Below are 27,228 nucleotides of genomic sequence, written 5' to 3'. Positions count from 1 at the left end.
GGCTGCAGTGTGGGGCTGCAGGTATGAGGCACAGCTGGCTCAGACCTGGTTCTTGTGGGTCAGGAGCCTTCCTGGTAGGAGGAAAGGCAGGGAGACAGAGGAAGGAGCTAGTGAGGACCTGGAGGAGTCTGCGTTTGGCCGAAATGTGCTTATTGGTGAGTGCTCCCATGGAAACTGGTGCTTTCAGCTGAATAAATCCAGAAAGGAGAACCGGACTGTTACGGAGACAAGCGTTATGATCTGGATTCACGCCTCCTTCCTAGGCTGCTGTGGTCAGAGTTGGGTCTCCCTGGTCCTGCCCCTCTGTCACTCTGAAGAGGAGGTGGGAAGAGGGCCCTGTTCGTGGGGGATGCCCAAGTGTCAGCCTTGTTCCCGTCCATTTCCTCCCTTATGCTCTTCACTTTAAAGAGCTCCTTCCCCCCCACCCCAAGCCTTTCTTGAGTGTCATGAGCAGGCAACAAAAAGAAACGAGGGCTCATGACTTTAACAGAAAAAGGTATTAATTTCTCTTGTGGCATTTTGATCTTGAGATGTGCTTGCAGGTGGAGGAGCTGTTTTTAAGGAGCTGTGCAGATTCCTGGGGTGTGCTAAACAGTGCTGGCTGTTGTGCCAGCAGCTGAAGCATAAGGAGCTGAAAGTCTTGCAAGCAGGATATTAAACTGACATTAGTGTCACAGTATGGGGTGTGAGTTAAAGGTTGGAGAGGCCTGTGGATGTACAACACTATAGCTTTGAAGCCAATCTTTTCTCTGCTGGGGGAACTAGCAGTAATGCCACTGAAGTATAAGGATGATGCTCTCCTATACAGACAGGTGTGACTGGAATGGCTCTGTTTTCTGTGAGATTTTTTTTGAGGTTTCTGTAAAGAACATAAATATTTATGCGAATAGAAGACACTTAATCCTTTTATCTTCCAGTTCAGGTTAAATTTCTCTGTATAGATGTGGTTTCCAGGTGAGAGAATACCATATTTACTTTTGTCTAGCTGTCTCTGTTGAGCAAGCGCGGGGTGTAGGATTTCAGTGATAACCTTGTGGGAGAACCCATGTTGTGATACTAGTGCACGACCAACCTGTTGTTCAGTGCTTGCCCTTTACGAAGATCATCCTTGTGAAAGCCACAGGTTAGGGTTTCCTTGAAGTGTCTTGCACTGGTGTTTTAAAAGTGCTTTGGATCCTCCTCTGAATGGGTTAGTCACTTCTTCTGTGTCCTTCCTTAATGCCAAAAGCCTTTCGCAACAGCAGATTTTTAGGGTTTGGAGCAGCAAAGAGGCAGGTGGAGTTGCACTTTAGTCCAATAGACTTATCCATGTTTCACCTTCCTCTTCCTTTTTTCTGCTTGGTGGTTTGTTTGCGGTTGCTTATTTGCCTTACACCTGTGCAACTAGAGAGAAGCTCTGTAATCGCATGCAATATTTAGATCTCCTATCCGCAATCAGTTCAATGTCTTAACTTCTCCAAATGAAGTCTTCAGACTGACTTGTGTCTCTAGATCAGACTGCTTGGTACGGTGCTTCGAGGGCTTCCCAGTGCACAGCCAGATCTAGGTTTCTTAGCCAAGAACAGGTTAGTTTTAACCTGTAATTCTCTTTCCCAGATGCTGAAGGCTACCTGGCGGATGGACTGCAGAATGAAAACCTGAGTGCTAAAGCAAGGGAGCAGAGGGATGCAATTCTCTTTGGCTTCCAGCAAGTCAAAGCCAGGTTTGTGTTGTCTGCATTACTTTCTAGTGAAAGTGCTTCAGACTAGTGTCATGCCTTGGGGTACCGCATGCTGTATTCGACGAGCTGGACCATGCTTTGAAAGTTAATGGACATTCAGGCTTGGTATAATGTGAGAGTGCACCACACTGGTTTGTACACTCTCCTATTTAACCAGTTATATGGTTGCCTGCAAAGTTGTCATTATTTGTGTTTGGAATTTGTGTTTCAAGGTAAAAAAAAAACATGCCTTGGGCTGTGTCTGTACAGCTCTTTGCGTATGGGTCTGTGATCCCGTCCTGTTCTTCCTTCTCCCTTGTGCTAGAGAGGATTTAGTGGAAAAAATCCATCACTTTGATACTTAGGCGTGTGGGTAAATCCATACAGTGAGCAAAGATTCATGCTGCTGGCTTGCTGCTGGCAGTATCTATTTCACGAGCGGCTCCTGAACTCCAGTGTGCACTGCCTGGGCTTTGATACAGTAAAAAGCAATGAAGCGGACTTCTTGAGTTAAGACTTGGGTCCGAACTGGATTCCAAAATCTCATGTCCTCGGGACTGTTCAAGTCCTGCGTGAGAACGTGAACTGCATCATTTGGATAAGCGAGTGAAGCAAACAAAGTTTGTTCTGTTGTGCTAGGGGAAAATCAAGGAACATAAGCCTCCAGCAGCCTGTGTTCTGTTTGGAAAAAAAACTTTCAGCCTCAGCCACGTTATATTTTTGGCTAGAAATGTGATCCAGACCTTGCTGTTAATACTAATTTTATTAATAAAACAGCAAAAAAATTTGCTGTTTTGCTCTAGTTATAAGATACAAGTTGTGTCACTTGAAGTTAAGACCCGACAATGAAACTCAAGGCGGCTGACTGATCTAAGCATCCAGTTTAAATAAAACTGCTGTCGAGTCCCTGAGAAGTGGAAGAATTTTATCCTTCGGAAGGGCACAGCCAGACTCTATTCCCTGCAGTCCCACTGAAGAACTTTGCAAGATGCCCTGCTGTATCTTAATCGATCTTTCCTGCTGGCTAATTAAGCATCAGTTTTACTTGGCAACACGGGACTGTGTAATTATCAGCCTGGGTTGCCCTGAATAATTGAAACAAGCTGAACGCAGAAGATGGAAGCCTATGGAAAATGGGGCCGTAGCATATCTAATGGAAGAATGGGGGGTGTGTGTGCGTGTAGCAGTGTCCCGTAATATTGCAGAAGGGCTTGATTGCGTGTTTATAACAGATCGGTGTGGTTTCTCTGAAAAATTCCCACTCATTCGCAGGTATTGATCTTGAATGGAAAGAGTTAAGTAAGCAGAATTCTGAACCTAAAGTATTCAGACATCAAGTCAAGCTTTTTTCCAACTGTCCTGAGCGCATGCAACTTTAAAAGTGACAACTCCTTATCTTCATATAATGCAACTCTAGGTCTGTTTTTAATGAATTGGAAATAGCATGGAACTTGATAAATGTGTGAAGCACTTGGCAAACTTGGAAATACTGGATTGTTCTTGCTTCCTGAAGTAAGTGGTCTATCTTTGTGTGCCGTTAGAGCTGTGAACGGTGCTTGAGCAGCAGGGGAAGATGCTGCTATGACCGTCGTCCCGTGGACCTCTGGCTTCCCAGAGGTTGTGTGTGGTTTTGGTGACTTGCTCAAGAAGGAGCAGCCTTTAGGGTCCTGGGGAAAACACCGATGCTGTGATGCAGAACTCGGCCTTGGCTCTTAGCTATTTCTCAGCCTAAGAATACAATCTGGGATAAAGCTTTTAGAACAAAGTCATCTCAAAAAAGCAGGAGACTTGGTAAAGCAACCCTTTGCATCAGGAGGAGAGGTGATATGCAAATTCCTCCTGGATGCTCAGGTTCAGATGTGGGCCTCAGTCCTGTTGCTTATTGAAATAAATTGCAGGTACTTCTGGAGGGGAAAGTGAGACCCTTGAGCAAAGACTACAGGGCACTGCTGATTTCCTACTTGTGTTTTATTGCTCGGTGGCATTTGGAAAGGGTGAGAGGAACAGAGCATACAGATGTCCTTGTTCTGACCTGAGCCATTAACGCAATGATTTGTGGTGGGAGATTACTGTAACGATGACTGTATCTTTTTATTTGAAAGGATCTAAGCAGGTCTTGCTCTTGGGGACGAGGCGCGGGTTTGTCTCTTCGGGGAGCTTCCTGTGGCTTTTGCGGCGGGTGTTCAGGAAATCATCAGCTTTCGTCTTCAGGAAGCGCCTGCCTCCCCCGAGCAGCCCCGCTCTCTGCGTTTCACCTCTGCAGGGTGAAACACAACACGGCGCGTAGGGTTTCATTATTTGGGTTCGTAATGGACATAAGTAAACTGCTCAACTACTGGGGAGAGACACATGTGTCTCTGGAAGGGAAGAGCTTCATCTAGTGTGATTATCCTGAGCCAGTCTCAATAACTGTTCCTGTAACTTGGCCGTCAGGTCTTTATATCGCTGCTCTCCCCATGGCCTCATAACATTCCCTCGCCAGGAGGTTCACTGATGACTATAATGTGAACAAGTGGTTGGGCTTTATGTCTCCATGTGCTACCTGTGAGGATATATTGTTCCTGTCTTGCCGCAAGAAGTGCGGTAGGTAGGGAGTGGATTGTGTTTGCAGGTTATAATTTTTTTCCAAGGCAGCCTGGGGTATTTTTGCTCGAGGAGCCGTGTCGGAGGCGTTGCAGGCGGTGGCTGTGGGGAGGCTGTCACCATACGGCTGAGTTATGAGTCCCTGTACCGTTTTACTTTCAGAATTCATTTGATTATTTAAAGTGCACTGTTGTGTTGAAACAGTTCTCTCCTTTCTTTTTTTTCTTTCTCCCTACTAGCTCAAATCCTATTCCACTTTCTAATGTCTTATATGTAAATCCTGGCCTGGCAATTTTTTTCCTAATAATCTCTTTGGTTTTGTTGCTAATCTCTTTTTTTTTTTTAATTGCTTTCCTTGATAGCTTTGCATGGCATCCAGGAAAACAAGCCACAGAACACAACTGGTGGCTTGGTCCCCAGGAATTATCTGTATGAGGGATGAGGATCTCGCAGCACAGTAACATGTACAGTTACCTGTGTCCTGACCGTAGGCTGAGGACTCTGCTCTAGTCCTGAACAGAAAAACAAAGTGTTTGTAATGGATAAAAACTGCTTGAAAAGCAGCTTTGGTTTGGGGGAGGGTAGGTGGAGGATGTGGTGCTGGGACAGAGTTTTGCTTGTCTTCCAGAAGCCCCAAAGGTTGTGAGTGGCTTCTGTTTTAGGTCCGTTGGTGCCGAGGGTTTGTTTCAAGTTGTTCCTTGGGGACGTCGCTGCTGTTTCTTGTGTCCTAACAAAGCCGGCTGCAGAGCTAGGAGCAGATGTCCGACACCTGGGATGAATCGGATACATGACTCCGCTCAGGAACACAAGCCCATTCTTGTCCTTTGGCAAGAGCAGTAACAAAAAAAAAAGTCTTCTTGCTGTTAAATGACCTCACCTCAGCATTTCGACATTTCTAGAGCAGTTACAATGGCAGGGGGTGAGATGGGGAGAATGGGATTTATTTAAAAATATGGAGATAAATAGTTCCTCCATCTCCTTGGAGTCAGCTAGTCATTTAAACTCCCGGTAGGAAGGCAAGTTTGCATTGATGGAAACAAATTCTTAGTATTTTTGTTTTTCCCCTGAGGTGAAATGTAATAGTGCTAAAAGGAGGGCAAGGCAGACCTGTTGTATATCAAAGCAGAAATGAAGAGAAAGGGGCTTAATTAACGTTGAGTTTCTTGCATACACCCACTAGGAAATCCAAAATAGACACTGAAACTCTACCTTTAATTTGCTCCGCTGTGACTAAAACACTGATGTCAACCTGAGGCCCAATCCTGCTACTCATAACTAATACACAGGACCATTTTTTGACATTCCTACCAGCAGCAGGAGCTCCAGCGTAGACCAGGCTCTTCACTTCTCGATAACAAGCCCCAAAACCTCATTTTACTGCCTCATTGTCTAATCTTCCTTAAAGTTTATGGCAATATTCCCAACGCTGCTACTGTGCTATCAGTGAGGAAAAGTCTGCACGTGGTCTTTTAACTCGGCAAGAAAACTTCTCGCATGAGAGGCATCTCCAGGTGATGTCCTGGCCTGCTAAAGAGAGCCTGCAGAAGCCAAGGTCTTTCCTGGACCCCCCCCCAGTCACCGTAGTGCTGCGCTGGTATTTGTGTGCAGTGACACAAATGCAAGAGTGCTGTGGCTGGCAGCATGTTTGGCTTCCCAGCCTGGGCAGCAGACGTGTGCTCCCTGCCTGGCTGAGTGATTTAGGTCTCTAATGTAAGTCTGGGATGAGGTTTAAATGTCTAATTTTGGAGTGAAACACCGTAGCTGTCCTGCATCTTCAACCGGAGGCTGGGCTCGGCCACCGTCAGCCTTGTTCGTAACACTGAGGTTCAGAAAAATAACTACAGCCTCTGAGCTTAGAAATTGCTCACCCTTGGTGCAAAGATGCAGAATACGGAGGGGGTCTGAGATGCTCCCGGTGCCTGGGTATATGTTTCCATACTCTGTTTCAATCTGAGCTGCAGAAATACTTGTTTTTGGGGAGCAAACTTAGGTTCCTGCTGGGTGCTTTGCCACAGCTGGCCCCGACAGCGTTACTGTCAATAAGAAAACCTCCACTTGCTGCTGGAGCTGAAACAGGATGGTTTGACCCCAAATGGAAGTGTAAGGGTAAAGACAACACGGTGTGACTGCCTCTAGTTTGGGCATCCTTGGGGTTGTGCTATGAATCTCGGCAAGCTGATGTAGCACGTGGTTCATGCATGCTGCCACAAACCAATGAGCTGCTTGTTATATTGGTTTACAAGCGTAGCTGAACTGTAGATACTTCAACACCAGGGGAACTTCGCCTAATTATCAGGTTGAACTTGATCCTTTCTGTGGCAAGGTATTACAGTAGGATTGTGAAAGGTTCACTAATGGAAATACATCCAAAATTTCGTCTAAAGCAGTGTGTTTGGCCTGTTTTAATAAACTTCTAACCATATTAACTACATTTATTACTTCAAATTTCAACCTTATTTTAAAGTTTTAAGATTGAAATAAAAGAAAATGCAATTTCAGGGTAATTTTGCTTCATTAGTGTAAATGCACTGCCTGTAATTCCTACCAATATTAAACTCATTATGCTGAATAACGTGTGATACCAAGATAAAAAGGAATTTAAAAATGTGACCTGATGGGCAGATAATTGAGCTCAGCACATTAATGCCAGGGCTGGACTGTAGCCCCACCACATTGTCCTTAATTAGGCAAAGTGCTGTTCTCCTCCTTCGTGTTCTTCAGAGAGCTGAAATTTATTTGCTCAGCAAGGAAACGATCTTGCTGAGCAGGATTTCATTCACGCTTACTTTGGCCATTAAATACAGATTTGTCCTGCAAAAAATAAAAGCAAGTCCCCGTCACTTCAGAAGTACTTAGCAGTTTTTGGATTTGCATTTTCTATCCTAAAAATGAGCTCCTCAAGTTTGGTTTTTTTTTTTTCCCCCCTTTGTGCAGGGGAGATGTGGTCCTGCTCGGGGTCGGGGGGAGCACTGGCTTGGGGACACGTAAGTGTGCGCTGCACCAGCTGCTGTTAACGGAGATCTGAAGCCTCTCACCACCCTGCACTGGTACATCTGCCCCTGGGTGTGTGTGAGCACAGGCATTCCTGTAGTTTTCAACAGTCAAGTTTAATGCTGACTGTGGTGATTATTTCTTTTTCAAGTCTGGTAAAGTTTCTGTTAGGATGTTCCCAATTTATTCTGTAATCTCGGTAGGGGATTTCCCCCCCCCCCCTCCTTTTGGGGAGTGCTGAGGAAGGAATTCTGTGTTAATGTATGGGGTGGCAGGGGCACAAATTCAATTCAGCTGTTATCATATTCTACCTGCTTTTATACCTGGGGTGAATGTGGCCATTCACTCAGCCAGTAATGCAGTTTGGTGCCTTCTGGGTTAGACTCCTTTCAGTAATTTGCATCATTTTCCATTCCAGCCGATAAAATTACCCCTGTTTCCCCATCCATTTCCTTGTGAATGCATTGTTAATCTGAAACCTGAGGACTGTAAATGATTGAAATTGTGTAACCAGAGTCTTTGCATAGCTGCTGCTGCTGCTTCTGTAACATTTAACAGAGAAATGCATTTGAAGTGGTTTGTAACCGACTGCTAATGGTGAGCTCCCCAATCCCATTTTCATCTCTTTTTTTTTTTTCCCTGCTTGAAATCTTGTACAGCATTGATTTAAAAAAAAAAAAAATTTTTGCAAACATTAAAAACCAACGAATACTGTGCACCAAACAAATTAGGCTGTCTTGAAATATATAATATAACATCTGTGGTGATATTAGTGTTCTTAATTGGACAGGAAAATACAGGAAATTTGATTGAAACCTGTCTTTATTTTATGGTTCCTGCTGCAATTGAGTCTGAGAGGAAAGTGGGGTTTAGACTTTTATAGACTCTAGAGCTACAAAGAGACCATTATAACCATCAAGTTTGACCCCCCTGCATAATACAGACCATAAGATTTCAGACAGTAATTTTTGCTTCTAGCCCCAAGTGGATCTGGTTTGACTCCTTCAGCTCTGGGATTTGCTGCAAGCAGTGGATGCTGGTCAGCAAACTCAAGCTGTGGATGGGGGGAGGGAGGGTGTTAATCGTGTATTTTACTGGATTTCTGTGCATTGATGGGGCTTGTGACACCCCCACCCCCCACCCCCCCACGCAACAGAGGACTAGAGGCCTGCTGCTTGAGTTTTGTGTAAATGTTGGAAATGGAGGCGTAAAAACAAATTATCTTGGTGCTCCGAGAAAACACAAGTCTTGCGCTCATACCAAAGGGCAAATCTAGACCTAGCGTGGCAGGAATAATACTGACCCAGGGGGGAATTTCATCCTTGCATATTCCAGGGCTTAATCTGCCCTTCCTTTTGGAACAAGAAGGGATATTTCTGGGTTTCCCTGGTTTAAACACTGCTGCTGAGCTGATAGGAGTGTTGAAGTAACTTCTTTGCTGGTAGTCCTGTATCTGCAAGGAATGGAGTCCTGCTTGGTCGGGCCTGGCAGCCTCCCTGTCCTCAGGTGACTGCTTTTGAGTAAAAGAGCTGTGAAAAGCAAACTCTACTTTGTTGAAAGTGAATCCGTCATACAGGATGGGTCGGACGGGTAGGATTTGGAGAACTTGTTTTCAAACCTGACAAGCGCCTAACTGATGTTTTTGGGATTGCTTCCAATCTTGCTTCTGTTATAAACTAGTGCACAGATAAGATCTGTGATCAAGGTCCTGATGTGTCCTGGAAGCATCTTTCAGTTCTGAAGACCAAGTCCTGGCTCTGTGGGAGGCAGCAGAAGGCTCTGGTCCTTACAGACCAGCCACTGAGAAACCTTAGCTCTGGCTCAAGACTGTAAGGACAGCGCGTTCCTGTTGGGAACGAGGCTTTCTGGTAAACCTGCCTGCTCTGTGACTCAGTTTCCCTTTCCAACGTGACAACGGCACTTTCTTCCACTCTTTCTCATGGTAATTCACCCTCTGAGATCTGCGTACACAGTTGAGTTGCAGTTTTGATTGGGTCCAGTTGGAGACACTGCTACTAGGAGGCCGATGAATTAGAACTGGGACCTGTATGTTTTTCAGGAGCAAAGAACATAAACATTTCCAGAAAAGCGAGCCCCTCTGATGTTTACTTGTTGAGTGCGTAACCTCAAAGGCTATACGATCATGAGAAACAGTTTGTGTTTTCAATAGAACAAATCTGTGACTTCTTCCCTGTCTGGCCCGAATACGCACTGATAAGGCGAGAGAGGTGGGTGGTTCGTCGCGAACGATGAGGGGGAAATACTTATAGGGTGTCTTTTCTTTAAGTATCGGCAGTGCAACGCTCGTTCATTGGCTTTGCAATGGAAATCAAATATTTTTGGGTTAGTTCCTCGCTTTACATATCGCATCAAAATTCTCAATAGATTCCTTTGTGAGCTCGTTTGGCTGAAGCTAGTTAATCGTTTGGCAAGAGTTTCCCCCCTCATCTCCCTCTACTTTCTTAAGGTCTTCTGTAAATTGGACCTTCCTATTTGGCTGAAAACTCTTTGCTATGCTTTGCCTTAACTGGTTCTCTTCTTGGGGGATTCCACCCACAGCTGGTGGATAGGAGCTTTTTTTAATAAAGTGCTTAAAAGGAACAGTTAAGACATGACCAAATATATCGCCTATTCCCAAACCTTCTGGTTAAGGAAACGAATGAGAAGCTTTTACTCTTGGTGTTTGTGAGATCTGAAAATTGCCGATTAAGGATGAAAATGTCAAACCCGATCCCAAGGTACGTAACCTCCAAAATAAAGATGCCGTGGAATAAGGATTAGGCCTCTGGTTTCTAACTTACATCCCCCCCTTGAGCCAGGCAGTGTGTATGGAGCAGTTACAATTTTTTTAAAAATATTACTTGCTGTGAGAAATTATTGGACTGTAACTTTCAGGGTAAACCTCCTGCAAAGCTAAAGAACGAAACGTTGTGTAACTGCCTGTCACCCGCAGGCAGGGCGTGTTAAAGGTGTAACACGCTTGTCAGTTAGTACTGTCTTAATCGGGAGCAAAAATCAGAATTGGCCTCAAGCTCTGCAGTTTGGAGAACGGCCCAAGATGACTAACCTTCTGCTAGCCAAGGTCCTCCTCCTCTGCTGCACAGAAACATGCTTTATTCTCACTCTATAAGCATGCACGTGGCTTATGGCTATAGATGTATTTGAGCTAGCCCTGTTTGCTGCCTAGGCTGTTGCAGCAAAATGGGCGTTTTGCCCAAATAATTGCATTTCTTGGGTAATGCAGGAACAACAACAACAAAAAATATTCTGGCTACCTCTGAAAATTGTGAAAATATAACTCGCGGAGTAGCTAAAGCTGAAGTTACCTGCAGGAAGGGGTGGGGGAAACACAGATGCTGAAGGTCATGCTTCCCCTCACCCTGTCTTAGACACGTACAAAACATCAGGAAGAAAGAAAGAAATCCTATAAGTGAACATACTGAAAATACTGTGGCATCGCATGCGGGTGCCTCTTAAGCTCTCAAGATAAGTAATTTATTCAAGACTTTCATGCAGTCAGTGGCAGATGAAGGAATTAGATCATTACTCTTTCATCTTCCATAAGAATAAGACCATCTTCCCCCCACTCCTGATTAAATTTTAAACTAACTTTCATTCTCTGCTTAAGCCTTCCCAGAGTGAAAATGATCAAAGCATGAGATTAAAGACGCATCCTGATCTGATGAGATTAGAATTTTTGACTGTTTCCTTATGCTTTAAAAAAAAAAAGGCAAAGCATCTTTTTGGTATTCCCCCTTTTAAATTTGATCAGAGTGAAGCTAATATGGGCTTGCTGGTCCAGTAGGAAATGGAACTCAATTTTACATTTTTTTTAAACCATTTTACTGTATTAAAAATGACAGAGGTTAGAAACAAAGCTCTTATACTTTTATTGAACTGGAATTAGAAGTGACAGAAAATCATTTTGGTCCTAGTGCAGTAAATGTTATCACTAAAGCATGTTCAGGGGAGATTAGGACAGTCTCTCAAGCACAAGAGACAAAAGTTCACAAAACAAGAAGTGATTTTGCTGTCCTTGTCTCACAGTCGTCGTCTGTTCAGGAGACAAAAGTATTTCAACTCTCAGGGATGCTGGACTTGGGGGGGTCGGGGGAATGCGGGTACCTCTCCTTTCACAGAGCAGAGGTTGAGCCCAGGGAGGGGAGGCTTCTCAAATCACATGTCGAATAATGTTTGAATTGTTGAGTAACAGCTAACACTGATTGGAAACAAAAGGATGGAGCTGCTCTGATGGTTCCCCTGACCTTGGACAGGTGGTGTCACTTCTCTGGGCTTCAGAGATAAGATATAGCTGCCATAGGATGGATAGGAAAGAGCTCATCGTAAAAATGGGGGACCACTGCCAAGAGCATCCAAAGGCCCAGAGAAATTTGCAGCCCTCTCTTGCTACAAGGCACAGTGGTATGGCTCTTTCTAGTATAATACGGCTGTTATTTATCACTGAGCCCGTTCTCCCAGGAAAGTTTCTTCTATCTGTGCCCAGTTTTGTTTTTTTTTTTGTCCAAAGCAAACAAGTCAAATATTATGCCCTTAATCAGAATTCTGTTGTTGTTTTTTAATTAATCTGTGTCAGTAGCTTGCATGTTTGTGTTAAATCATTTTCTTCATGAAAGCTTTTAACGAGGAAACAAATTGATTGGATTTTCACATACTGGATTCTTGCCACTAATGCCTATAGACCAACCCTTTGTTACACATCTTGCCTGTGAATGGGTCACTTTGTGGTTTATCCCCAGTCCTTGATCTGTTTCCAAAACTCGCCAGTGCTGTTCCCTTACTAAAATGACTCAGATGTCAACCCAAGATGCTCTCAAAGTGTGAGAGATGAAGAAATCGTGGAGGAGGTTTTTTTTTTTTTGGCATGGCCAGAAGTGGGCAGCGTGCGTACTGCCCTCTGTGATGCTGCTGCCGTAAGGGAAGGTGTGAGATGAGGTGAAGAAAAGAGTCATAGAATAGTTTGGGTTGGAAGGGACCTTTAAAGGTCTTTAAGACTGCAAAGCAAAAGGTCATGTAAGCCTTTGTTTGGAGAAAGAGACCTGTTCTAACGGTGGGAACTTGGGAGCCTTTGACACTTTTCAAGAGGAGGAGATATGAAGGAGGTTCCTTGGGTAGCGGAGGATGTCGCAGGGGCCAGCTCGCATCTGTAGGACTCGCAATTCCTCTTGAAGCTTCTCGCACAAAATGCGTGTTGACCATTCGCTGGGTTTCTGGCAGCACTTCTGGCATCGTTCTCTAATCTGTCACTTATTTGTCAGGCTGGAACAAATCATTAAGAAAATAATGTATGCTTATGTCTTTTTTTTTTTTTTTTTTTTTGGGTCTTTTAGGTACCACTTGGAATTTCTGCCCCGAGGTGAGTACAAGCCGGGGAAGGAGGGGTGAGTTCTCACTGTTATGAGCTTGGGGAGTAGGGAAGGGCTGGACGCGTGTGGTGTTTTCTATGCAAAGTCAACGAGGAGAAGAGCTTAAACTGAATATATAGCTGTGTGTGGCAGTTCTTAGGGGTGGAAAGGGGCGAAGCTGTGGTGAGGGCTATAGCAGGAGTTGGGGTTAGGATTCTTTCTGAGCAGCAGAAGTCCATTTCTCCTTACCCTTGAGAGCAAGTAATACAAAACTGTGTGGTGCTGACATAAGCGTATTGTCTTGGACAAGCCCAGGAAATTTTTCTGCAAAATTTCTGTCTCCAGAAGAGGCTTAAAGTTCAGAAAGGGCAGTATATTCCCATGGGCCATTGACTTGGGAGCAAAGACTGTTGGGCAACCTTCAGCAAGTTTCCTCCAGTCTCATTGCTTCATGTTAACCTGAACTTGAAACTGAATCAACCTCCAGGTGTAGACAAATGGTCAGGCTGTAAATTTTTCAGGACCGTGACCATCTCTTGTTATGTCTGTTAACAAGCTGGGAGATTCTGATTGTGACTTTGATCTTCATTTCCGCAATAATGCGGGTGATGATTTAAACTTTCCAGGGTGCCTGCAGGTCACAAGCCGTGTCAGTGGGTACTTCTGCATATTCGGGGCGATTGATGGATATATATTTGCTCAGAGCTGACCGGGAGTTCCTTTGACTCTGTATCGCGTCGGCAGAGCTCAGCTCTGATTCCTGATTTGGAGCATTGGGCACAGCCAAGGTGTGTGGTTCGGTGGGTTCGTCCTTTTTCTTAAACAACGGCTGTGATACGTGAGCACAGACAGAAGGATCTGCCAGTGTTCAAACAAGATGGGAGCTGGGGCCGTAATAAAAATCCTTGTGAGTGTTCCAACTCAGCTAATCCTTCATTTACTCCAGGAATAAATTCCAGTATGTTACCTCCTCGATCAGGGCCCACTTCCAGCACATCCTGTCTGTCTGGCAGCACAGAAATGTCAGAAATGCAGCAGCGTTGCAATTCCCACTAGAACAGTGTTATCACATTTTAATATGAGCCTTGGTGCAGCCTCGGTGCTTCTAATTGCTTTCAAACCATTGTTTTCATGCCTTTGGTTGATGAACCCAGCATCTGGCATCATTTGAGAAAGTACAACAGACAGCTGTGTTCAAAATTAAAAAAAAAAAGAGTGAGGGAGGATTAGAACACATAAAAGGGCTCAAAATTAGATTTTTTTTTTAATTTTGAAAGTTCATACAATTTAAAGGGTGGAGGAGGGATGCTTTTGTTCTTTTGAAATAGTCTTTATTCTCTTAGAGTTGGAAGCCTAAGTAATATTAGGAAGATTGGTTTGTAGAACTGTGTATAGATTTGTAAATGAAGTGCCTAGCTCGCTTAAATGACTGCTGGGATTTACTGTATGAGTGTTTGGGTCTTTAGGTGTGTAGATATCTCCAAATGTGTCCCTATGTCATCTTGAACTAATACTGTTCTGAAAAAACGTACTAAGGAAACAAGACAGCTTGGGAATTAAACCATGGGCTCGGACATCACCTTGAGCGCATCAACTCCAGGTTGTGGTACCTTGCTGGGGGAAGGAAAGGTGGTGATGAGAACTTGGTGCCTGCTGAATGGAAAAGAGCCAGAGAACTACAACGTGGGGCTTGGTTTTAAAGAGAAAAGAAAAAAAAAATCCCACATGTCTGGACATCTTGGTAAGAGGACTGCAAAAAAACAGGCATAAATTAGCTGCCTAGCTGCCCTGTCAGTGCACTTAAATAACAGGCTGATGTGGCGAAGGAAAAGGCTTCTTCTAAGAAGGTTTGGGATTTTCTTTGTAATATCTAGTAAACGGCTTTTCTGGTGGGGTTTAAACACAACTTGTGACCACATCTGGCAAAGGCTCCTTGAACTCCGAGCCATGCCGAAATCCCTCGGAAGACCAAAACCTCAGTGATTCTAGCTATCCCAACCTGTTGGTTTCCAGTATTGGCTGAAATTAATACAATCGGTCTCGATATCTCCCAGCAAACAGAAATGTGTATGACACAGGAGCGTGGGTCTTGTCTTGAGGATGAGTTGGGTAGACCAGTGCGGTTTCAGAAAGATGTAACTGAACGGAGCGTAAGACGCAGGATGAGTTGCTGTGCCCAATTCGTACGCACCAAGTCATGTTGTTGACTCTGGTGTGTAGCTGCAGATTATTTTTTGCCTTGTTCCTTAGGTGCTCTTTGAACAGATTATTTTTTGCCTTGTTCCTTAGGTGCTCTTTGAACAGAGCCGGGGGGTGACTCGTATTTCCTTTTGGAGGAGGGCTGACTGCCTGTGTGAAGAAGCATTTTATACGCTTAATATATTTTACGCATGCATGCCCTTGCTGTCTTGCAGCAACCTCCCCTTTGTGGAAAGAGGGCTAAGGAAAGTTGGCAAAGAAAATCTGGAGAGGACCTGGGTCACTTGTAGCCCCCCTCCCCCAGTTCCTTTCTGCTGTTTCCCCCTTCTCACAGTTCAGTGCAGGGGAAGCGTTCTGCAACAAGCTTTGATTTAGAAGAAACAAATGGTCTGAGGGAGCGGCGACAGGCCGTTCTGGGGTACTGCAAGGGAATCCAGCATTAAATAGGAGGAGAGGAAAGGGACGAGTATTTGGGAGGAGAAAGGAGGGACAGGAAGCAATGCAAAAGGGGGGATTAAAGAAGAAAAAGGGGTGTGTGTGTGTGTGTGTGGCTAAACGAGAGCTGTGGGTCAGGCTGCAAATTGGCTTTGCTGGAATGGGACTTTGCACTAAATTACTGTCGCTGGTGTGTTTCAGCTTCTCCATTCCCAAACCCAAAAGGCATGCAAAGATGGGCAAGTGTAAAAAGACAATATGGCCACTGGTAGAAGCGAATTAGATTAAATCATTGATGTCTACACAGTATTTTGAGATACTCAGGAGCACAAGTCACTCTAACGCTCTGCTTGAAGACACAGACCTTCGGAGATGAAGAAAATGTGGCTCTGCCCTGGCAGTCGGGGTCTGCAGCCTGGGGCTGACGAAGAACTGTCCCTCCAAATCCTCCTGTGGGCTACCTGGACCTTCCTGCTGGGTGGGTGTCCCCTCAGCACGGCACTGCACAGAGAACTCAACTTCCACGTACTTTTTCACACTAAAAAAACCTGGCAGTGGATGCAGTTCTAGGCAATGACTTTTTACTTTATGTTGAAGAAAACAATCCCAAATAGATGGAAAAAACCCAGATTTATTTTTCACTGAGCTTATGATAACACTTCTGTTTTTTCATCAAAAACTCATCCCAAATGGTTTTCTCTGAAGTGCTGTGTGCATATTTGCTGAATAGTAATGTTCCTTAAAATACTCATAAGTAGTCAAAACCCGTGTGGGAGTGAGGATAGTTGTTCCCATTTATGAAGTTTAGGAAAACCGAGGCTCAAGAAATGTGCTTGAGGTACCAGAGCATCTCCAGGTGCGTCCAGGAATTGGGTCCAGATCTACTGCTTCTCCCAGCTCTGTGCCTTAAACCCGGGAAACGTTGCCTTCCTGAAGTCGGGAGCGATAAATATGAATGTGTGGCAGGGAGGTGGGGTAAGGGACAAGCCGGGATAAAACATGACTTAGAAATCGGGAGCCTTCATGTTCCGTAAAAGGATTAAGTAAGTAACAGTGTGGAAAGTCTTAGTAGGCCACTTATCTCATAGCATATACTATTTAGATGAAGTGCGTATCGTTTTACCTTTATCGGCCCTACTTACTTTGGCTCGGATGCAGAGCACTTCCACGGGTCGCCGGTTATTCTCGGGCTTGGATGTCGTAGCTGCGCACGAGGTATGTATGTACCCGAGGCATGCGTGCAGTTTTCTTTCATTAACTGGCATTATACAAAGGCCTCAAGTGTTAGATTTATGAAGTAGCTTTTCTATGTAAAGCCTCAAATCTATTGAATTGAACTGAAGCGGAGCTGGATGGGAGACGGAACTGTGCATTTCCCTAAACCGCTGCTCCCTGGTATTGCATATTTGGTTCATGTAGTTATGACAAGTACAAGTAGCAAATCATTAAAGCAGCAAAAACACCATCTTTACTGTAAAGATCCCCTTTGAAGCTGAGGCAGAGTGTTCCTGAATTAATGGAGTGCATAGTGATTTTACTAAGTTTTATTTATAAAAAACCCTCTTTGCGTTCATGCCAAGAGTCTCCAGCTCAGTGGTAAGCAGGGTTCATACACAGAAACCTAGTCTAGATTTATGATGTGTTTGAAAACGCAAGGGAAAAAATATCGAATTGACAATATTTGTAACATATTGTTAAAATATCTATTCTATCGCCATGCGTGGAATTCTCCTGCTTTATAAACACGAGTGCCAGCTACAACCCTTGAAATGTCATAACACATAGAGACAAAAAGAAAACAAAAAAACTTTTGTTAGAATGCCTTCTAAAGTCCAAGATGTGTTTGGGTGGTGTGTGGAACAGAGTTAATTAATGAAAAATAAAATATACACAAAGGCATATGTTCTTTAACTTAAAAAAGAAAAGCTGTAATATCAACACTTTTGACAGCTCCCTTTATCAGCGCTGAAGCTTTGCTTCCTGCAGCTCAGAGCGTGCAGTTCTTTGCCTCTGTGTATGTATTATATTCTGGGCAAACTAATCTGTGTAGAGACAGTATTTTTTGCATTGAAATCCCTCCCGTTTCATAGTTTTGCAAACTCTGAGCAGCTGCACAGCTTTGCTTTTACATGGGCTTATAAATTATTCTGCTACCTAAGGTATTGTGCACAAATTTTGGAGGCAAGTAATGATTATAGGAGAAAACAGAACGCTCTGCTTGGAAAAATGTCATAGGTAGGAGGCAAGCGTCTGTGCTCTGGGAAGGGCTGTGTGGAGGTCTATTTGCATTTTTATGTACATATATACATAGAGAAATCGAGAGGTATGTGTAACTTTGAAACTGTTGCTATTGCATTTGGAGTCTTCAAACCAGAAACCAAGCCCCTGCCCTTACCATGAAGCCTTAAAAATCTTTTCAAAACCTGGGAGTCCAGGCCAAGGGCTGCAACAGACCGTGCAGCACCCTTCAGCTGGAGAGGACAAGAGAGCTTGGCAGAGCACTTGAGTGTGCTGACGTCCAGCCCTGTCCCAAGATGGGGCTGGGACGAAGTCTCGCGACCCGGACTGCTCCAACGAGCAGCCTTGAATGCGGTTCTGTAGTGGTCAGAAGTAGGTTGAGCTGGTTGTGAGCGCACAGTAATTGAGGAGGAGAGGCTTACCCTTGGTTGAAATTCACATTGCTGGAGCACAAGGAAATACAAAAGGCCTTTTCTGCATTTCTTGAAAATGTTAGGCGCTTTTTTCTCTTTGGGTGTGTTCGTTGTGTGAAACGAGGGGAGGAGAAGGGAAAAGCCACTAAGAAGAAACATGTCATTTGATTAAAAAAAAAAACCCATAACTGGGTTTGCTGTTATCAGTCTTTACTTGGAGCCAGCAAATGAAGAACTTGCAGAATTTATAATGGGATTGGAAGACCAGGTAACAGCAACTAGCAGTTTGGCTGGGTTATTCTGCAGTTAATGTCAAAACTTTCATGACCTTTATCGAGAAGAATTAGGTTAATGAGGGGGGCTTTTTGAACTCTTCTTAAACCAGCCCATTGATTTAAAACTTCTTACAAACTTGAGGAAGGTTTCCTGGTTTGGATTACTAGGTGCTTCTTGGAGATCTCTAGTTCATTAATCAAAGTGTTCAAGTTACTGCGTCACCCACAGTCCTTTGAAACCCATCCGAATTGTAACACCTTGGGGCAGAGCTTGCCCTCTTTGTTCACATTTAGTGGTGTCCCGTGCTTCCCTCCCTGGGGAAGTTCAGAGCACATCAGACTCTTAAGAATAAAGCAATGCACCGTAAAGAGCAAGGTATAAAAATGTCAGTAAAGATGCTAAATATACAGCAGTTTGGGGAGCCCCAGTAAGTTAAATATTAACAAGTTCTATTGCTCTCACTTTGGTCAGTTAATAAAATACTCTAATTATTAGATTGTCTGAATTGCCTGATGTGCAGCTTCGGAGATAGAGAGCCTTCTCAAATGAACCCTCTGTGTTTTCTGAACTTCTTTGCGTAATAGGAATGTGCTGCAGCTTTCTTTTTATAAAGAAATCTCAGGGGTTATTGTAATGTGCTTAGATGAACGTGCAGCCCAAGCGTTGCTCTGTGCTCATGCAGAACAGAAGAATGTTCAAGAAATTGCCCCACTGGGGATAGAGTACGAGAGTGTTCACATATACCATCACCTGAGCTTTCTCACAGTGGGTAATAGACCCTCCTGCTCCACAAAAATGGGGGGAAAAAGGGTGTAAATTCTCTGTTTTGGCCATTAAGATGTTTTGGAGCCCTTAGGAAAAGGAGTGCCCTGTTGTGTATATACCTTTGAGCCTCACTGGGGCGTGGGGAAGTCGGTGCCCTCTGCATCCACAGCCCTCGCTCAGCAGGAGCAGGGCTGGGAGCGCAGCGCTGGGTCCCGACTCCTGGGTCTTGCAAGCCTTCAGCTGGTTCAAATCTGGGGTTTTGAGTCTCTCTTCCCCCCTCTCCCCACAAAGCCTTCTGCATTGCTTTGGTTTGTAGAGCAGTAACCCCATCCAAATAACCCGCAAAGTAGTAATTCTGCCCTTCGGTCAGATTCCATCCTGAAACACAACTGTAAAATCATCCTTTGCATTATCATAAATGCCTAATGGGCATCTTCTCCAGTCCCTGGAGTGCCTAGCGCTCTGCTGTACGCTCCTGGCTTTGCATTCAACGTCCGTACTTATTTTTTCTTAACAGTGAAAATTGCTGCAGATACGGGCAAGACAGCCTCCTTGTGTCTTGTCATTGGAATATGCTCGCTAAACTCCAGTTCCCTCGTGGGTTAGTTCTGTTTATTCCTTGTTCGCTTGGAAGGGTTTCGGCTAAGAAAATATGCTGAACCTACTGATGCTGCAATGGACGTTACTCAAAACTATTTGGCCTGTAGTTTCCTCGTTTCCTCTCGGTACCAATGGTGTTGACATCTTTTTTTTTTTTTTTTTTTTTTTTAGATCCCAGACTGTATTTGCAGAACTGTTTGTTAATTCCTGCGCTGCACAAGCATGGGGTCTGGCTGCGCAGACACTGTTTTTCTGTGTTCCTAGCAGAGCTGGTACCTCAGAAGATGAACCAAAGTGCAGATTTGTGATCTTCCTCTGCCTCAGTATCCCCATCCTTCAAATGAAGACCTTCTCTCTTCAAAGAGGCTCAGGAGGAATAATTTATTAGTGGGCAGAAATACAAACTGTTGGTCGCTTTAGGCTGGTTTTGCTCACACTGGACGGGCTTTGTATTTCAGTGATGTGTTACCGGGTCACAAAAGAAAGAATAAATCTTGTTTACTTGTTTACATCCCGTGGGAATCTTCTGCTGTGCTGGGTTTTGGGCTTGTTCCTAGCAAGGCTGAAATGTGCTGTGCTTCCCGTCAGGCAGCTGTTCTGTGTAGCTGCTGCCCACTTGAGAGGCAGAATATGCAGTGCCTTTACTGAAAGGGTGCCAAGGATTGCAAGAGAGGAGCTGGAGGGAGGAAGTTAGAGGGGGAGGGAGGGAGAGAGCAAACACACAGCGAGAAAAGGAAGAGAAAACTGGAGAGGAGAGCTCAGCTGGGGAATGACACGAGGGGCTGGCAGGGGATTAGAAAATACAGAGTAATGGGAGAGATGCAGCGTGAGCTCAGCAGCTTCTTTGTGTCTTCATGGGTTTGGGGGGGATATCTAGGCCCCCCCCAGCCTCATCAGCTATTTGGATTCGTGAGAAAGGAGCTTTGCTGTCTCATAGAGCAGCCCTGCCAAAGTCTTCTTTCGGACAAGGCTTGCGAGTTGCAAACTTCTTGAATGTCATTTGTGGGGTGGCCTTTTTGGTGTGTCAGTAGGACTTGGGTTTTCTATTGTTGTTGCTTGCTTTTTTCCTTTTTGGAAATAAACACATAATCAGCTGTGGGAAGACTTTGCTTTGAATATCTGCATGTCAGATTAAAGATCTATGAATTAGTAACTTCCAGGTTATTTTCTGTTTTGTATAATCACGAGGTTTCTTTGGCGTGTGACAGGGGGAGAAAATAGTTTAACCCCAGCCTGCTCTGAGCTTCTCGGCCCCCTTTGGATTTATTCTCTCAAAGCAGAGAGTTGCAAAACTTGAATTCCTTTCGGTGTAATGAAATCCTTGGACCCGTTGTAGGGCTTTGACTTTTTCCCCTCGACAACCAGAGTAGGTCTTGCACTCCAGAAAGCTGCTGTTTTCCCCTCTCGGTGCTTTAGGAAGTCTGCCGTTGCATTGCCCGGCTCCTGCCTGATGGATTTTATTAATCCCAGGAAGTTTATCGCCTGTCTCTGCCCGTCGGTGGGTTAAGGCTGTGCCGGCTGGCAGCGGTGCCGGGTTTCTGCCTGTCTGGAGGTGGCCGCGCATCCCCCGGCTGATGCTGCGCGCTGCAGCCCGACCTGCTGGGCACACGGGATCATTGCATCCCCGAAATCCGCCACCAGCAGCCCCAGCGCCGCAGCAGCGAGCCTTCTGCAAAAGAGCTTTCCGCTTTCTAGGTGGTTTTTAACATAAGTGGCGTTTTTAGTGGACCATTAATTTGCTTTACTACGTGTAATTAGGAAAAAACTGGATACAGAGGGGACAAAATGAGGCTTGGACTGGATTCACCTGTCAGCCAGCCAAGACCTGTTTGGGTCGACATTTCCAAAATGATGATGAATCGGCTCCTCCTGCGTGCGAGGAGGTCCCTCACTTTGCTTTTGACCCTATTGCCGCGAGGTAGACCTGTCCCGCTGATAAAGCACAGCGTAAGCAGAGACGGGTCCTGCTCTCGCCATGGCCTTGTTTGCCTCGTGGGACAGGGACGAAGTTGTTTCCCTTCTGTGCATGATCTCCACAGCCGAGAAAATATTTATTAAGCGGGATAAACGCTGAGATGGGTAGATAAAGGAATTTCTCCTGTGGTTTGTTAATAAGACCACTGTTGTTGATAGGGCCCGGGGAGGGGAGGACGGACATGCGTGCGTATCACAGTGATGTGCAATAGAAAACACGGGATTTTCAGGCGAATGTCACGTTACCCGGGCACTGGCGCTGTAAGGAAGTCAGTAGCCTGGGTGAAGAAGGTGCAGAAAATCTGCATCCACCAAAACCTCAGCTATTCACATATTAATCACAGGGGCTAACCACACAGATCCAAATGGGCGCTTAGGAGCCGATGAAGCCTTTAAGGCGTTCAAAAAAGAACCATCATGCATTTTCTAGCACATAAATGTGTTTAAAAAGGTATATAATTTATAATAGCAATGTTGACAGAGCTTTAACTACATTATAAAAGCTAAACTGTAATATATTTACATGTGAGCAGTACTTACTGTGTGGGTGCGTCTCTGTTGATGTGTTTCCATGTGATTCTCTATAATTTCAGCAAGTGATTGTAGTAAGGGATATTAAACCATAGTATTGATAATACTTTTACGGCTCTGCTTTGGGAAATGCATTACTGCTAAATTAGTCCCTGAAAATCTAGAGATATTAACACTGTCGAGCATGAAGGCAGATGGGATTTGGATCAGAGACCTTTATTTGTAGTATGGTACTAAGGAATCATTACTTTAAAGCAGGAACTTCGTTTCCTTGAATATTAACTCGAGTTGGGGATTTTACTTCCGCTTTGGCATAAACAAGCTTATCATAAAAGCGTAAATGGAACTCGCTTGGTATTGATTTTTCTTATGCTCTAAAAAGATGCTTAATGAAACTCTAGGTACCTAGATAAAGACCTTCACTGAATGCAAAGTAAGCTTAATTGCAGTTCCCTTAACAAGCTACTGGAGATGAATTATTTTTTTTCTACTACAAAGCCCTTTCACCTATTTAGATTGTTTCTCTTCCTGTGTGTGCCAGGATGCGTTAATTCAGCTTTTTTTTTTCCTCCCCCCCCCCCCCGAGAGGCAAACTGCAGCTTAAAGAAAGGAAAACTTCTTTGCCAGTTCGTGTGTGGAAAAAATTTCAGCCTTGGGGAACTTGATTTTTGAGGTCTCAGTAAGAGGGTTTAGTCTTAAAAGAGGGTAACTGTCCCTCTCCCACTTCTGCAGAAGGGGAGACGGGCATGGAGGCGTGTTCTGACACTGCGCAGCAGAATTGTAGCAAAACCAGACCCTGAACTGAGGTTTTTTCCTAGCATTTGTCCTAGGACCTGTCATCTGCCAGATCCTGCGACTCTGCCAGAGCAGAGGCAGGACTTTTATTTTCACCCTCCAGCATTGCAAGCCCCAAAGCAAAGAGGAAGGGTAGGTTCAGATTATTCCCTTCCTTGCAGAGAGCAGCGCGTTTGTGCTCTTGAGGTTGTGGAGAAGGAAGCAACAGTGTGTTCCCTGATGGTGGTGACTCTTTCTCCTGCAGGTCCTGCTTGTGCTGCTTGCTCGGAGCCCTGTTAATGCTTCATTAGGTTCTTTTCATTCTCCTCTTGGTAATTTTTTTTCCTCCTCCAACGCAGGGGGTCTGCCAGAGGCTGCGTCTCTGCCCGATGCCAGGTCTGTGCGATGTCTGCGGGTCCTGCAGGGACCTGGTGTGACTGATGCGACCTGCCTGACGCTGCTGTCCAAAGTCACTGCGCTCTAAATTGCCACCCCCTCTTCTGCTGGGGACACCCCCGTCACCAGAGACACAAGCCGTCCCCTCTGCAATTTGCTCAGAGTCGATACGTATAAAGCATAATATCTGTGTTAATTATACAGAATGCCTTCAAGCCCCTCTTTCTGCTGCTGTGCGAGAAACTGTTTCTGCAGAAAATGTCAGATGGCTAAAAGATGGCGTAATTTCTTTCTTTTTTTTCCTGTGCCACAACTATCATGAAGCAAGAAAGCCGGGTATTTAGCACACTTGGGGGTAGCCAAACAGTGCCAGGGGAGCCCCTGGATGAGGTGTAAGCCCAAGAAACCTCTTGCTCTTTCCCCTAGAGTCAATCTTGCTTTTGTTCATGCTCCAAAGAGCGATAAGTTGGGGAATTTTGCTGAGGATTTGAGTAGGAAGATAGAGCAGCTTTGCGTCAGGTGCAGAGTAATTATTTGCCGGGGTTCTGTGCTATTTGGTTTTTATTCCCTGTGTTTTCATTAAAAGCTAATGAGTTTTTTCTTCGTTCAGAACAATAGCTTGGCCCCTGACAAGTTGTTGGTTATTTTTTCTGCTTGGACTCAACTAGCTGTTGCTGCTCCATAAACTTTATGGAGAAGTGGATTAAAGCACAAGAAGTTCTCGTAATGCAAATCCAAATGGAAAGGAAGTAAGATTTGTTTTAAGTAGCTGCGTGTGCGGAGTTTCTGTTGATCTTTTGTTACTGAAACTATAAGCAGTGTTTGAAAACATCCCTAATACTAAACCAAACAAAATGCCTTTGTTTGTATTGCTTTGTATTGCAGCAGCTCACACAATTTGGAGTCCTACGGTGCTTGGCATGAGACATGTATGTACATACTGCAGCCTGGGTATATTGGAGTGGGTTATAGTAGCTTGCACGAACGCGTGAAACCCCAGTTTCCACTCCTGCATGGGGACAGCAAGAAAGCACGTTTGTGGCGACAACCCCCCTACATGATATTTCATGCCTGGGAATTATTCTGCCGAAACGGAGACCCGTGGCTTGATTCTTCCCCGCGGTTGATGTCTGTACCAGCTTCTCCTGCCGTTAAAGCCAGTGACTTATTCTTGCAAGTAACTTTCCTGATTGGGCCCTTGTTCTTGTTCCAAATGGTTTACTGCAGCCACGCACGGATGCGTGAGCCGTGCCTCTCCGGCGCGGCGGCTGCGCCGTGCCACGCTGCCTCCTGCTAGTCGGAAACCAGAAACGGTTTGCTTGTTATCGCAATAATCCTGCACCTGTATCTCATTATCGGGGACCACCTGTTACCTCGGTGCTTGTTTGTAAAGCCGGGTTTAATACGGTGCGGTTTGGAATACGGTGCAGTTTGGGAGAGAAATGTTCTTTTTAAGGGGCGGAACGGGCTTATTGGCAACTGTCTTATAATGCTGGCATCTTCACATCACTGCAGATAGTCGAGCCCACAACGCTGCAGCACGGCGCTGAGGACGGCTCCTCATTAGAATGAACGCTGTGTTTTCCTACGCCACTGAGCTGTTGCTATTTGGTAGCAGCTTTTTATATGGGCTTTTTAGAGCCTTTTTATTTGAGGCTCTCAAAGTGCTACAGTAAAACAGGGAAGAAACATCCCCTTGTCACACACAACTGAGCAAAGCACTGAAATGACTTCTCCGAGGTCAGGCGGTCAGTGGTGTGCTCATGGATGCGCTCCGCTTCCCAGAGTCTGGCCAGCGGAGCGGGGGGGTTCAGTCTCTGCTTTTTAACCCCTAATTGTTTGTGTTTTTTTTTTTTCTCGTGGAGGTGCATGCATGAATTTCAGTTTGTTGTAGCATAGAGGAACGTGCTTTGCTTACTCTTCATGACTTAGAAGTAGTCTCTGGATGGAAGACGACTGCAGTACCAAGCTCTGCTGATGTCTGATCCCGCAGGAGGGATCAGAGCCTGCCCTTTTGGGCCAGGGATCTGCAGCTTGCTTCTTGGCGTGAGAGATTAGTAATGCAGATGCCGAATGATGCACCTCCCAAAAGGAGAAAAGTTGTTTTCTGAATTTCCTTTTTCTCTGGAATCTGATGTGCCGCACTGCGTGCTGGGATGGCTGCTGGAAGCAAGTGAGCACAGAGCTGGGAACTTGATTGCTTCGTGGGCTCTTCCCCTGTTAGGGAAGTTGTAATGGCTTAAAGGGTGGGCTGCCAGGGACCCCTCTGTTCTGTCATTGACCCCCATAGGCCTTTGGTAAATCTCCAAGTCAGATCTTCAATCAGTTTTTCAAGACCTTTGAGCTTATAATATCAGCAAGACTATCATGGCGTCTGGCACTCAGTGTGATTTGTTTTTTAAGGAACTGATCTGTGGGAAGGACAATCTTGTGTGCGTTACGTTCTTCACAGCCAGACTGTTCTTTTTGGTGAAGAGTTGAAGTTTTCTTGAAAATGTGCCCTTGAATGCAGGAGCCTGGGGTCTCCGAGAGCTTCACGCTCGGAGAAAGCAAGGGAAGGTTGCAACCTGGGATGTTGAAAATAAAACGCATCCAAAATATTGTGTCATGTCTTTCTGCAGCTGGAGACTTAATGGCGTCTCCACTGTATTTCTTGGTGGGAGGAACAGCGTTATAACCCTCCGTTCCAGGCCTTGGTACTCTTTCATCAGTGCTTGATTTAAACCGTGGGGCACAGTTCCTCTGTTTGCTGAGATAAAACTTGGTTTTAGTGTTTGAACACAATTAACATCAGCTGAAAACTCACCTTTTGAGCTGTTTGTTGTGTGTTGAATGAGTAAGCAGCTGTCTTTACCTCCGTTATCAGCAGGCTGGGCTGTGTGTGTTCAGGAAATGTAAGGCAAAAGCTTGAAAGACCACTTTTTCGCTTTGTTTAGGGTGAGTAGTGTTTTCTTCTGCAGGTAGGCTAGCTGCACTCCGTTTATATTAAAATTTGATATGAACGTCTGTCACTGTAATATCTAAGTGCCTTCTGCATAAAATCCAGTATCAGTAGCAAATTCCCTAGCAAAATGTCTGCTTACGGAAAAATTCAATGTAACATCAAGTATGGGGAGGTAATAGCTCCTGCCTCCACACACAGACACGTTGCTGTGTTAATTTGTATGTGACTGTCATGGGGAGTCAATCTTTTTTTTCCCCTGCCACTTTTCAATTAAGGATCTCAAAGCTTTTTCTCACAATATAGGAAGATGCTTCATTCTAGTGAAGCAGGGAGCGTAGTCCTCCATTTTACAGATGGATGACTTATGCGGAGGTCACGTACCGAGGGCAAGAACAAGGAATTGGACATAGCTCTGGTAGTTTGGTCCCAAGAGGGGTATTTCCAGCCTCCTCCTTGTATGCCCTCCAGGTGTGAAGTCTGTACATATCCAGCATGAGTGTTCTTGCAGCAGGAATATGCCGCCTTGGCCCTAAATGATGAATCTGGCTGTAAACCCACAAAAGTGGTTTTGGGTTTTGTAGAGAACCTCAGTGGAAGGTGGGAACCAGGAGGAAACATACCTCACGGTGTAGGCAATAAGATTTGGATTTAGAAACTAGTCTTTTTCACTAAAATCAGGCTCTCCTTCTCTTTCTAGGAGAGGATCAGCACGACGCTGGCTTTGGACAGGACAGTTCTGATGAAAATCAGAGCTGGAGTTTGGCTCCTTCCCTGATAGCTGCTGCTTCATTTCGATCAGACTTCCAGGATGATGGTAAGTCACTGATGTTTTATGAAGTCCTTGGGTGAAGAAGATGGAGAGGTAAGTGCAATCTAGTATGACTTCCTTGTTGTCATTCATCCATCTTATGACGCTGGAGGTGTTTCGGGGTTTTTTTGTTGTTTGTTAACTGGTACCTGTTTTAGCAATGACCATAAAATGCTACGGCGATCCTGAATTTAATATTGCTAAGTTAAATGTATTTCTTGATTATCTTGGTGCAAACT

At 44.8% G+C, this 27,228-nt stretch overlaps 1 protein-coding gene across 1 annotated transcript in view; it reads left to right on the top strand.

Annotated features, from left to right (window-relative positions):
• The window catches only part of SKAP1 (src kinase associated phosphoprotein 1), a 156,615-nt gene that overhangs the window by 4,631 nt on the left and 124,756 nt on the right, over window positions 1-27,228 (top strand). The window contains exons 2-4 of the mRNA XM_076356627.1: window positions 1,597-1,702; window positions 12,622-12,647; window positions 26,879-26,995. Coding sequence (XP_076212742.1) covers window positions 1,597-1,702; window positions 12,622-12,647; window positions 26,879-26,995 — 249 coding nt within the window. The remainder of the gene's footprint in view (window positions 1-1,596; window positions 1,703-12,621; window positions 12,648-26,878; window positions 26,996-27,228) is intronic.

Source organism: Aptenodytes patagonicus, chromosome 20, assembly GCF_965638725.1.
Source record: "Aptenodytes patagonicus chromosome 20, bAptPat1.pri.cur, whole genome shotgun sequence".
NCBI lineage: Eukaryota > Metazoa > Chordata > Aves > Sphenisciformes > Spheniscidae > Aptenodytes > Aptenodytes patagonicus.
The sequence above is the reverse complement of the archived record's forward strand: the minus strand, read 5'-3'. Positions and strand labels throughout refer to the sequence as shown.